Consider the following 16322-nt stretch of genomic DNA (forward strand, 5'->3'; position numbering starts at 1 on the left):
TATTCTCCATCTACACCCACTCCCTTGGAGAACTCATTTGCTCCCCTGGCTTTAACTACCGCCTCTGTGCAGATGATACCCAAATCTACATCTCCAGTCCTGATCTCTCTCCCTCTCTGCAGTTTTGCATTTCCTCCTGCCTTCAAGACATCTCTACTTGGATGTCCTCCTGTCACCTCAAACTCAACATGTCCAAAACAGAGCTCCTTATCTTCCCTCCGAAACCCTGTCCTTCCCCTGACTTTCCCATCACATCCCAACACCACCATCCTTCCTGTCTCACAAACCCGTACCCTGGGTGTTATCCTTGACTCCTCTCTGTCATTCAACCCACATATTCAATCTGTCACCAAATCCTGCAGGTCCCACCTTCACAAAATTGCTAAATTCAGGCCTTTCCTCTCCATCCAAACTGCTATCAGGTTAATCCAATCACTCCTCCTATCCTGTCTGGTTTACTGCATTAGCCTCCTTGCTGACCTCCCAGCCTCCTGCCTCTCCACCCTCCAGTCGATACTTCACTCTGCTGCCTGGACCATTTTTCTACAAATATGTTCGGGGCATGGCCCTGCTCCTCAAAAAACTCTAGTGGTTGCCCATCCACCTCCACATCAAACAAAAACTCTTCACCATCGGCTTTAAAGTACTCCACCACCTTGCCCCCTCCAACCTCACCTTCCTTCCTTCCTTCATTCATTCATTCAATTGTAATTATTGAGCACTTACTGTGTGCAGAGCACTGTACTAAGCGTGATCCTTCTACAACCCAGCACACACATTTCACTCCTTTAGTGCTTATCTTCTCTCTGTGCCTCGATCTCACCTATCTCGCCGCCGTCCCAAGCCCTGCCTCTGGCATGGAACACCCTCCCTCCTCAAATCCAAAACACAATTAGTCTATCCGCTTCAAGGCCTTATTGGAGGCACATCTCCAAGAAGCCTTCCCAGACTAAGCCCCCCACTCCTCATCTCCAACTTCCTTCTGTGTCACCTGCCTTCTCCCTTTGCTCTTCCTCCCCTACCCAGTCCACAGGACTTCTGTACTTATCTGTGATTCAGTTGTATTGAAGTCTTGTTTCCCCCACTCTAGACTGTAAGCTAGCTATAGGTGGGCAGTGTGTCTGCTTATAGTTATATTGTACTCTCCCAAGTGCTGAAGTAGAGTGCTCTGTACATAGTAAGCGCTCAATAAATATGATTGAATGAATAGATGAATGAATTAGTGGGCTACCTTCTGAACCGAATACGCTGCAAAACAGCTGCCCTCTAGGACTTTACTTCTCCTGTCCCTTCCATCCTCTTTCTGCACTGCACGTCCCCCTCGAAGTTCCATCTCCCTCTCTCTAGACAGGTCATCCATTCTCTTTCCCCCAAACCACACCTCCCATCCGGCTGGGCCGCTCCCTTCTCTCTCCCTCAGTATGCTTTCTACCTCCCAGTGTTCAAATGCTGAACAATTTTGTCTTCTCTCCCCACCCCGCCTATTTTTTGCTTACCTATAATTCAGCTAGTGAACACACATTCATATCATGTGTTTAACACAATTTTTTCATTCATCTGAACGTCCTTGATATCTCTCTTTGAATAATTATTGTCTATCTTAAAGTAGAAACTCCAGGATGGCGAGGGCTTTTAGCATCCCCGTGCGCAAAAGACGTTTGAGAAATGCCTTGGGAAATTGGGTGATGCCAGGTGACTGTATCATACAGACTGTACATGTGTCTAGAAGTTACACAAAAGTCTTTCACCAATAGTTAGCCTTCACCAATGTATGGGAGATTGATATAAAGCCCAGAGATGAGAAAAACTGGTCCCTGCCAGGTCTAATGGTTTGTGGGGTTGTTCTTTCTCAAGTGCTTGGCTCAGTAATAATAAATTACCGAGTAATCCTAACAATAGCAATAATAATAAACGTGGTATTTGTTAAGCACTTACTGTGTGTTAGGCACTGTACTAAGCACAAGAGTGGGTACAAGCAAATCAGGTTGGACACAGTCCCTGTACCAGTCACAGTAAATCAGTCGTATTTACTGAGCGCTTACTTTGTGCAGAGCACTGTACTAAGCTCTTGGGAGAATACAATATAACAATTACACAGGCACATTCCCTGCCCACAGCGGGCTTACAGTCAAGTCAGGAAGAAGCAGACCCACCAGGCCTACGCAACCCCTACTTCATGTCACCCCCACAGTGGAATCCCTGGAAGGAGACCGAGCCCCCTTTTTCCTCTTCTCCTCCCCCGCCCCACAGCACCTGTATATATGTTTGTACAGATTTATTACTTTATTTATTTTACTTGTACATATTTACTGTTCTTTATTTTGTTAGTGATGTGCATTTAGCTTTTATTCTATTTGTTCTGACGACTTGACACCTGTCCACATGTTTTGTTTTGTTGTCTGTCTCCCCCTTCTAGACTGTGAGCCCGTTGTTGAGTAGGGACCGTCTCTATATGTTGCCAACTTGTACTTCCCAAGCACTTAGTACAATGCTGTGCACACAGTAAGCACTCAATAAGTATGATTGAATGAATGAATGAATGAATGAATGAATGAGGAGCTGGCAGAGGAGGCTTGTCTGAACCGAGTCCCCCGCCATCCCTGCCCTGATGTAGAGTTTGCCAAGAGTTCGGTGGGCTGCGCCCGTGCCAACCACCCCCCAGGAACGTCCACTCTCCACCAGCTGGACTCGCAGCTCTCGGACCTATCGTCTTTGGTCTGTGGCTTGTCAGTACAGAAGGCCAGGTCACCTTTTGAGTCAGAGCACTATTATTATTCCCCCACGGGCATCACATCATGTACTTTGCCAAAGGGTTCACCCACGTGGGTCTTCCAGGCTCAATGCCCATTTTACGGATGAGGTAACTGAAGCCCAGAGGAGTCATACAGCAGACAAGTGGCAGAGCCGGGATTAGAACCCATGTCCTTCTGACCTCCAGGCTCCCACTCTATCCACTGTGTCATGCTGCTTTTCACACAGGAAGTGCTCAATAAATACCATTGGTTGGACCAGACCCCACTAGCTATGGCTCAGGAAGGCCAGTCGACATGGAAAATTTCCAGCCCCTTCAGGGCTTTAGTAGGGAGGTGAGAGAGAGAGAGAAAGAGAGAGAGCAGGCTCATCTCATCTCTGCATTCAGGGAGAAATTCCAGCTGACCTAGTTTTTATTTTTTTGTGTTTTGTATTTGGAGGAGTGGTTCAGGGTTTTTCACTTCTCTGTGGAGAACGTAGAGGAGGAAAACAAATATTTTTTTTAAACTAACTCAGCCCCTTTTTTGGTTGTAAATGGCTTTATTTTGGCACTTTCAAGATCTTTGTCTATTACATTTATTGTTCTGTTCAGTCCCTCTCCCCCTCCCTTTTTTAAAGAAAAGAATGAGAGGAGTTTATGGTTTGTTTTTTAAAAATTTACCCCAGTAATCTGTCTTTAAAAAAGATTTAGGAACTAGGACTTCACAGAGAAACTTACACGTGACCCTATTTAATTAATGATGTATTAAGGGAAACTTCATCATCATGCGGAATGGCATCCAGTGATTGTAGCACATGGTTACATTCATTCATTCATTCAATCATATTTACTGAGCGCTTACTGTGTGCCGAGCACTGTACTAAGCACTTGGAAGGTACAATTCGGCAACAAATAGAGACAGTCCCAGCCCAACATCGGGCTCCCATGATTTGGAACAGATATTGCATTTCCAAGGTTTTGAGTCCCTACTCTACTCTCACATAGAGCCATACTAATATGTAGAACCTACATTCAGGAATGTTGGAAACAATGCCGAGTGTAATTCTCTGCCAGTTGTACTAGGATCACTTAGCATTATTAAACGCCACAGACTAATTGGAACTATATAGAAGCTAGATTTAGCTATCAATCAATCAGTGGTATTTACAGAGCACTTACTGTGTGTGCAGAGCACTGCATTAAGCACCTGGGCAAATACAAAGCAACAGAATCAGTAGATGGGATCCCTGACCCCAAGGAGGTTAGAGCCTTCAGGGGGAGGCAGACATTAAAATGGATTAGTGATAGGGGAAATAAAGGATAAGAATGGGCCCTTCCTTCAAAGGGTCTGTATCGTACTCTCCCAAGTGCTTAGTACAGTGCTCCATGCTTAGGAAGCGCTCAATAAATATGATTGAATGAATGCCTAAATAAGACTGGGAAAAGCAAACCTCAAACAAATGGTTAATATCGTATGTGAAGAAGAAGGTGTCCTCACCAGAGATGGAGGTATTAACGTTGTAGAAGAACAAAGGAAATAGGTGGGCAGGGCATAGAGGTGCCTAACTATTCATCTTTTGGAAAGGGAATAGAGAACACACATTCATTGCCTGGAGTGCCTCTTCATGGCCAACCTCCTAAATTCTCCTTTTAATCTTCCTGCCAAACCAATGGTTGCTCCATTAGAAGTGTCCAGAGAAAAGCCACTTGAGATTTTCATTACTGTATCAAATAAAGACAGATAGAATGCTTTTTTATTGATTTCTGCCTCTCTCTGTCCCCTGCTCCTTTGCCTTAATGAATTCCACTGTTTCAGGAATGAAGACCCAGCAAAATGTGTAAAGCCTGAGAAGATGGAATAGAGTAATTAAATCTTCCAGAAGAGTAGGGTGCCCAATTAGTAGATAACTAATTAGAGGGATAAGAAAAGGAGGCCCTCACTTGGACTTTCTTTCATGTATGACCATTAGGGATTTGAATAGAGACTGAACTTTGTAGTCAACAGACAGGCAAATGTTACCACTGCCAGCCAAAACAAGAATCCTTAATTGCCAGTGAAATAAATTTAGGAATGTTTTATCTTCAGGAAAGTGGCTTTCAAGAAGAAGATGTTTTTAAAAGGAGAATCTGTGGGGAATTTCTCTGTTGTAACTTAAGTATTCTTTTCTTTTGCTCAGTATTCAACTCCCTTCCTCTGTCTCCATTTCCTTCCTTCCTTGATGTTTTTTTTTTCATGCCTCCCAGCTAGAAAAGCACCCACACGGAATATGAGAGAGAGATTGAGATTTTGGGGGAAAAAAGACCGATTGAGTGAGGAATATAGTTCTGGGGAAATTGAAAGCCATTTAGATTGTCCTCTGTGGATAGGAGTTTGTTAGCACCTGGCGTACTTTGCTGCTCTTCGATGCTCTTGGAAAATTATGCCTGGAGATCTCAATGAGAGGCAGCTGGTATAAATTAAGTTGTGTGCGTGGTCTACCAAAACAGCAAAAGTGCATTGTCTCCACCCCTAAATTGAGTTCTTTACCCTCAGTCTTGAGGGGCTGTAACAAATTTCGGGGCTGGCACATAAGAAGTACTTAACAAAAACCGTTATTATAAGAGAAGCAGTGTGGCTTAGTGGAAAGAGCATGGGTTTGGGAGTCAGAGGTCGTGGGTTCTAATCCTAACTCTGCTACTTGTCAGCTGTGTGACTTTGGGCAAGTCACTTAACTTCTCTGTGCCTCAGTTACATCATCTGTAAAATGGGGATTAAGACTGTGAGCCCCACATGGGACAACCTGTTTACTCTGTATCTACCCCAGTGCTTAGAATGGTGCTTGGCACATAGTAAGCACTTAAATACTGTTATTATTATTATATAGCCATGCTTGCTAGCGGTTACAAATACATAGAGTACTGTAACTGGAAATTAGTGAGGGACTCGAGAGTCCAAAATAGTAGCCCTAGAAGAAATAGCCCTCTTGGGGGTAAAAAATATGGGCCTAGCCCTCTTATTAAACAGGAGGGTAGAAAAGGCAAAGTATTTCTCGAACTGCATACAAAGAAGTAGTGCAAACACATTACTGCAAATTGCAAATTCCAGTCAGAAATATGATTTAGTATATTTTTTCTAATCACTTGTATCCACTCGATGCCTAAGTATACAAGACACATGATAGCATCAGTGTCCTCTACCAGAAAATGCACCTTGTCTTGGTAGCAGGGAGGTGTATGCTAAGTGATTTTGAGAGCAAAGAAAGATTTTTGTTTTTTATTGTTTCTGGAGATGTGGCCTGGCTGTATCTTGAATGGAGAAGACAAGCTATTTAGCCTTATGGCATATGAGTGTCTTGGGGTATCTTACAGGAAAGCTCATCACTCATCATCTAGCTAGTTGACTCCTCTCTGGATGGGAGTGTCTCTTGAGGAATAATTTCTGTGTTTATGGAGAGTGGCGTTTGAAACTTTCTCTGTAGCTGACTCCCATTTGGAAAGGTAGCTGTATATGTACTGGTGTCTCACTGGCTTTCTTTGTCGGCACCATGCACTCCTTCGAGTGAAAATTAGAAAGGAAAATGAAGGAATCCAGAATATACCACAACAAAAGAGTAACCAAAATCCCTGATTCCATCTCTTTCGTGTAGTTTGGGGCTGGGGTTTGGATGGGTGGCAGAATGATGCTAGGGGTACAATGTGGACGTCTTTGACTTGGGTTTTCCAGTGGATTCCTCATGTATATCACTTCAGATGACATACCAAGTTCTTCTCAGAAGAATTCCAGTGTAATTCCACTTCCAACTTGGCTTCTGAGCTGCCACATCTTTAATTCACCCTGCCCTCAGCCCCATAGCACTTGTGTACACATCCAAAATCTATTCATTTATAGTAATGTCTGTCTCCCCTCTAAGCTGTATGTTCCTTGTGGGTAGGGAACCTATCTACCAATTCTGTTACGTTGTACTCTTCCAAGTGCTTAGCAATGTGCTCTGCAATAAGGACTCAATCAGTACAGTTGACTGATCAAAGTGATACATTTTTGGTTTCCCTCCATATCCCATTTATTCTTCAGCCTATTTCCCTGAAACTAGTGTCTGATCTTCTCCCTCCTGGATTCAAGATTTGGAACTTTGGGAAAGTTTAGATCCATGGAAGAAGATCATCTAGTCCGGAGGAGTCTTTTAATTTCTGCAAAACTGTTAACCTCTTTCCTCTCTGCCACCATCATTTTTAATCTTTTTCTACCACGATCCCACTCTTCCTCCCTTGGTGTTCACCACATCATCTTCCCTCTCTTCTACTTTCTCTCCCCTCTTACCATCTCCAAAGCCCCAGGACAGAAGGAGTTGGGAATTCTTGCTATGCTTATCAATATTTCTCAGTGATCAGCTGCTTGCAGGGATTTTTTTTTATTGTTTTTTCAGCCATCGGAGTGTTGGCTTTTAAAAAGCCTGTTCATTGTCAAGCAGGTTTAGTAGGAAAAGTGCAGTAAGCCATCTACTGTCATCTGTCAGCATTAAGGACACTTAGATGTGCCCTACTGAGAGCTCACCTCCTCCAAGAGGCCTTCCCAGACTGAGCCCCCCTTTTTCCTCTCTTCTTCCCCATCCCCCCTGCCCTACCTCCTTCCCCTCCCCACAGCACCTGTATATATGTTCATACAGATTTATTACTCTATTGTACTTGTACATATTTACTATTCTATTTATTTTGTTAATGATGTGCATTTAGCTTTAGTTCTATTTATTCTGATGACGACATCTGTCCACATGTTTTGTTTTGTTGTCTGTCTCCCCATTCTAGACTGTGAGCCCGTTGTTGGGTAGGGACCGTCTCTATATGTTGCCAACTTGTACTTCCCAAGCGCTTGGTACAGTGCTCTGCACACTGTAAGCGCTCAATAAATACAATTGAATGAATGAATATGTTGCCAACTTGTACTTCCCAAGCGCTTAGTACAGTGCTCTGCACACAGTAAGCACTCAGTAAATATGATTGAATGAATGAATGTGCAAAGGGAAAGAGAAAAGGTTATTCATTAATGGCCTTAATGGTTTGTGGTGCTGAGTGTCATCTTTGAGAGACATTTCAGGGTCATGGATAAGTTTACTTGGATTTGACTTCCTGGTTCCCTTAAGTCTCGGTTCTTAGCAAGATGAAAATGAAATTGTTCAGAATGGGAAAGTTTTACATGCTCGCTTTCTCTTGGCTTCTCTTTATTCCCTGCTCTCCTGTGGAAGCAGGCAGAAGGTGCAGCTTCCAGTTCATCTTCTGCTGTAAGTACTGGGATGAAAACCTCTGGTCAGCAGCATCAACTTTGCATAAGTCAAGGGCAGACAGGAGCTGTGGTAGCCAGCAAAGCCGGAACCCCCACTGTTATAAGTGCCACGTCGCTGATGAGCACCCCAACCGCAGTGTCTGGCAAAGCTGCCGTTTCAGGTAAATGCTTTGTTTGGTTGTTTTTCTTGCAGGAGGCTTGCGTTTTGTTACCCAGTTATCCCCACAGCACCTGTATATATGTTTGTACAGATTTATTACTCTATTTATTTTACTTGTACGTATTTATTATTCTATTGATTTTATTTTGTTAATATATTTTATTTTGTTGTCTGTCTCCCCCTTCTAGACTGTGAGCCCGTTGTTGGGTAGGGACCGTCTCTATATGTTGCCAACTTGTACTTCCCAAGTGCTTGGTACAGTGCTCTGCACACAGTAAGCACTCAATAAATACAATTGAATGAATGAATGAATCCCAAGCCTTTAACTCGACTTTGTTCACCCAGCTCGCCTTAGGATGCCACCTCTGTCTAAATAATAATAATAATAATAATAATAATGTCATTTATTAAGTGCTTACTATGTGCGAAGCACTGTTCTAAGAGCTGGGGAGGTTACAAGGTGATCAGGTTGTCCCACGGGGGGCTCACAGTCTTAATCCCCATTTTACAGATGAGGTAACTGAGGCACACAGAAGTGAAGTGACTTGCCCAAAGTCACACAGCTGACAATTGGCGGAGCCGGGATTAGAACCCATGACTTCTGACTCCAAAGCCTGTGCTCTTTCCATTGAGCCACGCTGCTTCTCTAAACACCAGGCTAGGCCGGTGCTTTTTCAGGGAGATGTGCAGCGTCTACTAAAAATCCCGAATTTTCTTTGGAAAATGAAGGGACAAGGCTGCCACTGAGAGGGACAGGCCTAAGGAAGTGTAAAATAGATAAAGGATGTAAAGGAAAACTTTTCAACATGGATTCATTTGGAATTTTGGCAACTTAGTTCATTAAAGTTATTTCTAGGCAATTAGGGAATTTTGGCTTTTTCAGCATTTTTTCAAGGTATAATAATCAGTGTTTTTTCAGTAAATAACCAATTCTCTGGGATTTTACTTTTGTCCACTGATTTTTGCACATCACCTGAGTAATTGTTTCTTCCTTTCTATGTGTTGCCAACTTGTACTTCCCAAGCACTTGGTACAGTGCTCTGCACACAGGAAGCACTCAATAAATACGATTGAATGAATGAATGAATGTAGGGATGCAGGTGTGGAAGTATTCTTTAAATGGTTCCTCCATTTCTCTCTGATAGCCCGTCTGTCCCACTAAGTCAGAGGGCACTGCAGAACTCCTTGTCCCTCATCTCCCCCCCCCCCCCCCCGACCCCAAGTCCTCTCCGTCCCACCTCCAGCCTTCTTTGCTGCACAATTTCTCCAGTACCATTGCTGGTATTTATTGAGTGCTTATTATGCGCCGAGCACCGTACTAAGCACTTAAAATGCAACAGAGTTGGCAGACATTCCCTGCCCACACAAGCTAACCATCTAGAGGGGAGGGACATTATCCTTCCTGTGCACTTCAAACTCCCCACCCTCCACTGCCCCATCAGCTACTTCCTTCTCTCAAGAACCACTCAGTCAAGCAATCAGTGGTATTGACCGAGCACCTACTATGTGCCAAGCACTGTACTAAGCGCTTGGGAGTACAATACAACAGAATTATCGGACACGTTCCGTGCCCATAACAAGCTAGCAGATTAGAGGGGGACACAGACATTAATACGAATAAATAAGTAATTTATAATACATAATTTCATGATATGTACACAAATGCTGGGGAGATGGGGGTGGGGTAAATATCAGTTGTCCAAAGATCAGAGATCCAAGTGTATAGATGGCACAGAGAGGAGAGAGAGCTGAAACAGGCAGGACGAGGGACTCATATTCAACCTCATCTGTCTCCTCATCTGAGGCCCAAGGCTTGTGTTACCTTGCTCCTGAATCTGTCTTTCTGATTGCTTCCCAACCTCTCCCTTCTCCTACATTTTCTAACATGTTTCTGATGTCCAATTTGTACCTTAACTGTCTGAGCCTTATAGGCCTACAGTGATTTCCGAGTGCCCTTAAGTTTAAAAGGAAACTTTGGACCATGCCCTTCGTAGATTTCCACCGGCTGGTGCCAGCCTCTCATAGCTTTTAGACTTTTAGCTTTTAGACTAGCTTTTAAAAGCCACCCCCTTTTAGACTGTGAGCCCACTGTTGGGTAGGGACTGTCTCTATATGTTGCCAGTTTGTACTTCCCAAGCGCTTAGTACAGTGCTCTGCACATAGTAAGCGCTCAATAGATACGATTGATGATGATGATGATGATAGCTGCTGCCCTCGTTTGACTTGACCTCTTTCACCTCTGACTCTCGTCTCAGGCTATCTCTCCGAAATTCTCATCTCCCAACCACTGTAATAACAATTGTAGTAATAACTGTGGTATTTGTTAAGCGCTTCCTATGTGCCAAGACTGTGGAGCTCACAGTCTTAATCTCCATTTTACTGATGAGGTAACTGAGGCAAAGAGAAGTTAAGCGACTTGCCCAAGGTCACACAGCAGATGTGTGGCAGAGCCGGGATTAGAACCCCCATCCTCTGATTTCCAGGCCCGTCCTCTTTCCACTAGGTCATGCTACTTTTACAAAACACTGTGCCACATTTTTCTCCAAGTGGCAGCTGAAGACTCACCTGTTTACCCCATCTTTGCCACTGCATTTATTGAGCACCTCCCGAAAACAGAGCACTGTCCTGGCTGCTTCATCACGTCCTTCAGAGTAGTGCAGAGAGCATGGAACTGGGAGTCATGCAGTCTGGGTTAATAAATAAAAGTAATAATTATGGTATTTATTAAGGGCTTACTCTGTGTCAAGCACTGTTTTAAGAGCTGGGATCAATACAGGTTAATCAGGTCGGACATAGTTCCTGTTCCACATGGGGTCCACATTCTAAGTAGAAGGGAAAACGGGCTTGTTATCCCCATGTTACAAGATGAGGAAACTGAGAAGTGAAGTGATTTGCCCAGGGTCACACAGCTGGCAAGTGGCAGAGCTGGGTTTGGAACTCAGGTCTTCTGACTCCCAAATCTGGGCTTTTTCCACCGGGTCACACTGCTCCTACTGAGCTGGTTCTACCTCCAGCTTTGCCCCTGGCTTACTGTGTGACCTTAGGGAAGTAATTCTTGTCCTCTCTGTGCCTTGGTTACCCTTCTGTAAAATGAGATATCGGCTCTCTCATCCTCTTTGATTATGAACCCAGGTAGGAAAGGGTCAGTGCCCAATCTGATTACCCTGGTCATTGGAGAGCGGTAAGTAGGTACTCTAATTGTTAAACAACAAAGCAAAAGACAGAGTCCCCCAAATTAAGTCTCTAACCTTATATTCCCTTGCTTCCTCTATCTGTTATTTATTTTGAGCCCACTGTTGGGTAGGGACCGTCTCTGTATGTTGCCAGCTTGTACTTCCCAAGCGCTTAGTACAGTGCTCTGCACACAGTAAGCGCTCAATAAATACGATTGAATGAATGAATTTTAATGTCCGTCTCTCCCATTAGCTTGTAAGGTCCTTGAGGGCAGGGATTTTGTCTTCCAAATCCATAGCACTGTAGTAAGTTCTTAACAAATGCCATAATTTTTACTCTCCCAAGCATTTAGTACAGTCCTCTAGCCTGTAAGCTTGCTGTGGGCAGGGAATGTTTCTGTTATATTGTTGTATTGTACTCTACCAGATGCTTAGTACAGTGCAGAGCACTCAAATATGATGGACTGCTCTGCACATGGCAAGTGCTCACTAAATAACATTGATTGACTTGAGGCAATGTCCAAAATGTCCAGAAATACAACAGGTAAAGAGTAAAAGCATCCAAATTTTATATCATTTGGATAAAATGAACTATGAACCCTCTTGTACTCTCCCAAGCACTTAGTATGGGTACTGTGCACACAGTAAGTGCTCAGTAAATACCATTGATGGATACCTACTGTGTTTTTGGTCATTTTGGATTTATCGTGCCCCAAGTCAATGAAGCATCCAAATGATAAAAATCATAGTAAGCAGTTGAATAAGCTTTGTAGTAAGTGCAAAGGAAGCTGATGGGGAATGAGGGAGGTGGGGGGTGGTCAGCCAATCTCAGTTGGCCAGCTCGGCTCCTGACTCCCGTTCTCTACGATGATTGTAACATGTAAAGGGTTGCTTCCCCTACTACTCGATTAGAAAATCTTTGAGTTGTTAATATCATTGATTGTTGCTATTAATAATCAGCATGGTTTAGTAGTTAGAGAAGGGCCTCGGAGTCAGAAGGTTGTGGGTTCTAATTCTGGCTCTGCCACTTGTCTGCCTTGGGACCTTGGGCAAGTCACCTCACTTCTCTGGGCCTCAGTTTCTTTATCGGTAAAATGGGGATTAAGACAGTGAGCCTCATGTGGGACAGGCACTCTGTCCAAGCTGATTTGCTCGTATCCACCCCAGCACTTAGTACAGATGGGGAATGTGTATCTTATCCCTCTTTTACAGATTAGGAAACTAAGGTCCAGACAGGTTAATTTACTTGGACTAAGTCACTCAGCAGGCCATTAGAAGACCTGGGATTAGAACTAAGGTCTCCGGGTTCCCAGACCCATACTCTTTCCATGCTTCCCCAAGTACCTAGTTGAGCTGTTTTGTATTTTTGATGCTGCTGTTCTTTGTATTTGTTACTTTTCCCTTAGTTTTTCCAAAAAAGTCTTAGGGGCAGGGAACATATCTGCTAATTCTGTTGTATTGTACTCTCCCAAGTGCTTAATACAGTGCTCTGCACATGTTAATAATAATAATTAAGGCATTTGTTACGTGCTTAGTATGTGCCAAGCACTGTTCTAAGCACTAGGGAAGATACAAGGTAATCAAGTTGCCCCACATGGGGCTCGTAGTCTTAAGCCATGCTACTTCTCAGTAATAATAATAATAACAAAAATTATTAGACTGTGAGCCCACTATTGGGTAGGGACTGTCTCTATATGTTGCCAAATTGTACTTCCCAAGCGCTTAGTACCGTGCTCTGCACACAGTAAGCGCTCAATAAATACGATTGATGATGATGAACAAAAATAATAATAATAGTCCTTGTTAGGTGCTTACTATGTGCCAAGTACTGTTCTAAGCACTGAGGTAGATACAAGTTACTCAGATTGGACACAGTCCCTGTCCCACGAGGAACTCACAGTCTTAATCCCCATTTTAGAGATGAGGTAACTGAGGTCCAGAGAAGTGAAGTGATGTGTCCAAGGTCATCCAGCAGACTTGCGGCAGAGGTAGGTTTAGAACCCAGGTCGTTCCGACTCCCAGGCCCATTTTCATTCAGTTGTACTTATTGAGTGCTTACTCTGTGTGTTTTCTATCCACTAAGCCACACTGCTTCTTAAATGCTTCTTAAGTGCTCAATAAATACCATTGATTAATTGACTTCCCAGCACCTGCCCCCCCTTCCCCCTCCTTCCAGGTCCTTACTAACTATCTCAGAGTATTGGCAAGGTCACAGAGGTGTCTGCTGCTGTATCCTGTTTTGTGACTACAGGCAGCAGCCTTTTCTCCCCACCTGTCATGTCGTTAGACCCAAGGGGTCAAGCAAGAGAACATGGATGGCTCAGCACAAAATAGCATCGCTTCTGCAAAAGCAACTCCAGCACCTGTCTTCCTGTTGGAGGAAAAACTTACCTATTCCTTCTTAATCAATGAAGTGTGAGCAATGCTCACCCAGATGACAAGGGGTCAGAACAGGCTTAGTGGAAAGACCCCGGGCTTGGGAGTCAGAGGAAGTGGGTTCTAATCCTCCTCTGCCACTTGTCTGCTGTGTGACCTTGGGCAAGTCACTTAACTTCTCTGTGCCTGTTACCTCATCTGGAAAATGGGGATTATGACTGTGAGCCCTATGTGAGACAATCTGGTTACCTTGCATCTACCCCCAGCACTTAGAACAGTGATTGGCATATAGTAAGCGCTTAACAAATACCATAATTATTATTATCATTAACAAGCGTCCTGCTGTATTTTTAAGGGCTATCTTTGTACTGTGCACTGTTGAGTGCAATACAGTCAGTAGACATGATCACTGTTTCAAGAAGGGATCTAGCAAAGAAGACAGACTTGAAAATAAATTACAAGAAGGAGGAAGAAGTAGCATGTGTATATATAATTTAAGCTCTTACTATGTGCCAGGCACTGTACTAAGCGCTGGGATAAGTACTACTTGGCACATAGAGCATAGCAAATACCATCATTACTGTTACAAGCTAATCAGGTTGGACACAGTCCATGTCCCATGTTCATTCAGTCGTATTTATTGAGCACTGTCTGTGTACAGATCACTGTACTAAGCACTTGGGAAAGTACAATACAATAATAAACATGGGGCTTCCAGTCTTAATCCCCATTTTACAGGTGAAGTAACTGAGGCACAGAGAAGTTAAGTGACTTGCCCAGGGTCACCCAGCTGACAAGAGGAGCAGAGCTGGAATTAGAATCCAGGTCTTTCTGACTCCCAGGCCTATCATGAAATGCAATGGGGATAAGTGAGTACTTCAATGGTTAAGTGAAATGAAAGTGCTGAAGTAGCAATTGGGAGGCAAAATAGGGTGGGGTGATAAAGAGATTAATCAAGAAAGGCCTCCAGGAGGAAGTGTGATTGCAGAAGGACCTTGAAAAATGGGGAGAGCAGTAGCCTGTAGGTTGTGAAAAGGAAGGGAGTTGCAAGTAGAAGGAAGGACAGGAGCAAGGGCTTGGCCCTGAAAGAGGCGAGGATGAGGTCGAGTGAGTAGATTGGAGCGGGTCAAGGAGAGAAATGGAGGAGAGGAATTTGAGAAAACGGGTGAACACAACTCACTCAAGGAGTGGGGAGAGGAATGGTAGGAAGGAGATGGGGCGGTAACTCGATGGAGTTCTGAAGTCAAAGTTGGGTTGGGAGGGAGGGGGTTTAGGATAGGGGAGACATGAGCATGGGAAGAAGCTATTGTAGAGAGGTTCTGGTGGCAGGAGGAGATGAGAAGCCTTTGATTGCTCATGAGAGAAGCAACTACCCCACCCACCCAAATAACTGACCATTTGATGATGCTATAAATTTGTAAATTAGGCACCAGTTCTCAATCTTGGAGAAACAGAATGGTTAGAGCATTCTAACCATAGAGCATGGGTCTGGGATTCAGAAGGACCTAGACTCTAAATCCCATTCTGCCACTTGTCTGCTGTATGACCTTGGGCAAATGACTTCATTTCTCTGTGCCTCGGTTGCCTCATCTGTATCATGGGGATTAAGACTGTAAACACCATTGTGGGACAGGGACTGGAGAATGGGGTGAGTATCAAAGCGCTTAATCTATCCGTGGTATTTAGTGAACAGTTTATGTGTGCCGAGCACTGTCCTAAGAACTTGGGAAGGTACAATACAACTGAGTGGGCAGAAGGCGTACCTGCATTCAAACACATAAGCGGCATTCAAATAATTCATGTTTGAATCAAAGGACAACTCTACTACGAGATGTGAAAATCCAGAAGGCTTCTTTTAAGAGGTGTTAGGGAGATCAGTACATTGCCAGTGTGAGGAGGCTAGGTGATCAGTGCCAGAAGGCCGCAGGTTCTGAAAGCTTTCCTAAATTGAATCTACCTAGACTCTCTGAAATGGTCCGCCATTCCTTCGCTCCAGAGCTGGGGAGGTAAAAGAGTTCAGGGAACCCTAACTTATCCTTTTTTTGACAACCATCTCTATTTGTCTCTATTCCGATGCTTCTCCTCCTAGGATTATTAAAGATCCATTCCAGTCAGTCCAATCCACAGCCGGCTCTGCTCACGATTCCCAGCCAACTCAAACAGCTTAGTGTGAACACGGCCTCTGGAGGGGTCCAGACCATCCTGATGCCCGTGAATAAAGGTAAAGCTGAGGGAAGGGGATGAGTAAAGCTGGGGCTGTGTGTGGCACCAAGTCCTGGGGTACGGGGAAGAAATGGGAAGTGGGGGTCAAAAAACGTTCACAACATGGGAGAGCGGGAAGGGAGTAGAGCCGGAGCAGAAGAGGCAAGGAGGGAATTGACTCTCAGTGCTTAGTACGATGCTGGGCACACAGTAAGTGCTTAACAAGTACCATTATTATCATCATTATTTTTATTAGCCCTGGATTTTCATCCTGTTCTCGCCACTTGTCTGTTGTGTGACCTGTGGAGAGTTGCTTGACTTCCCTGTGCCTCAGTTATCTCATCTGTAAAATGAGGATTTGGATTGTGAGCCCCGTGTGGAACAGGGACCGTGTCCATCCTGATTAGCTTATATCTGTCCCAG

The 16322-nt window shown here is 44.1% G+C and overlaps 1 protein-coding gene across 4 annotated transcripts in view; it reads left to right on the forward strand.

The window, feature by feature from the left end:
* YEATS2 (YEATS domain containing 2) overlaps positions 1–16322 on the forward strand; it is a 130293-nt gene that overhangs the window by 92962 nt on the left and 21009 nt on the right. For all 4 annotated transcript variants that reach the window (XM_038750077.1, XM_038750086.1, XM_038750103.1 and 1 more), the window contains 2 exons: positions 7951–8149; positions 15787–15918. In XM_038750077.1, the coding sequence (XP_038606005.1) occupies positions 7951–8149; positions 15787–15918 (331 nt within the window). The remainder of the gene's footprint in view (positions 1–7950; positions 8150–15786; positions 15919–16322) is intronic.

This window comes from Tachyglossus aculeatus, chromosome 1, assembly GCF_015852505.1.
Source record: "Tachyglossus aculeatus isolate mTacAcu1 chromosome 1, mTacAcu1.pri, whole genome shotgun sequence".
NCBI lineage: Eukaryota > Metazoa > Chordata > Mammalia > Monotremata > Tachyglossidae > Tachyglossus > Tachyglossus aculeatus.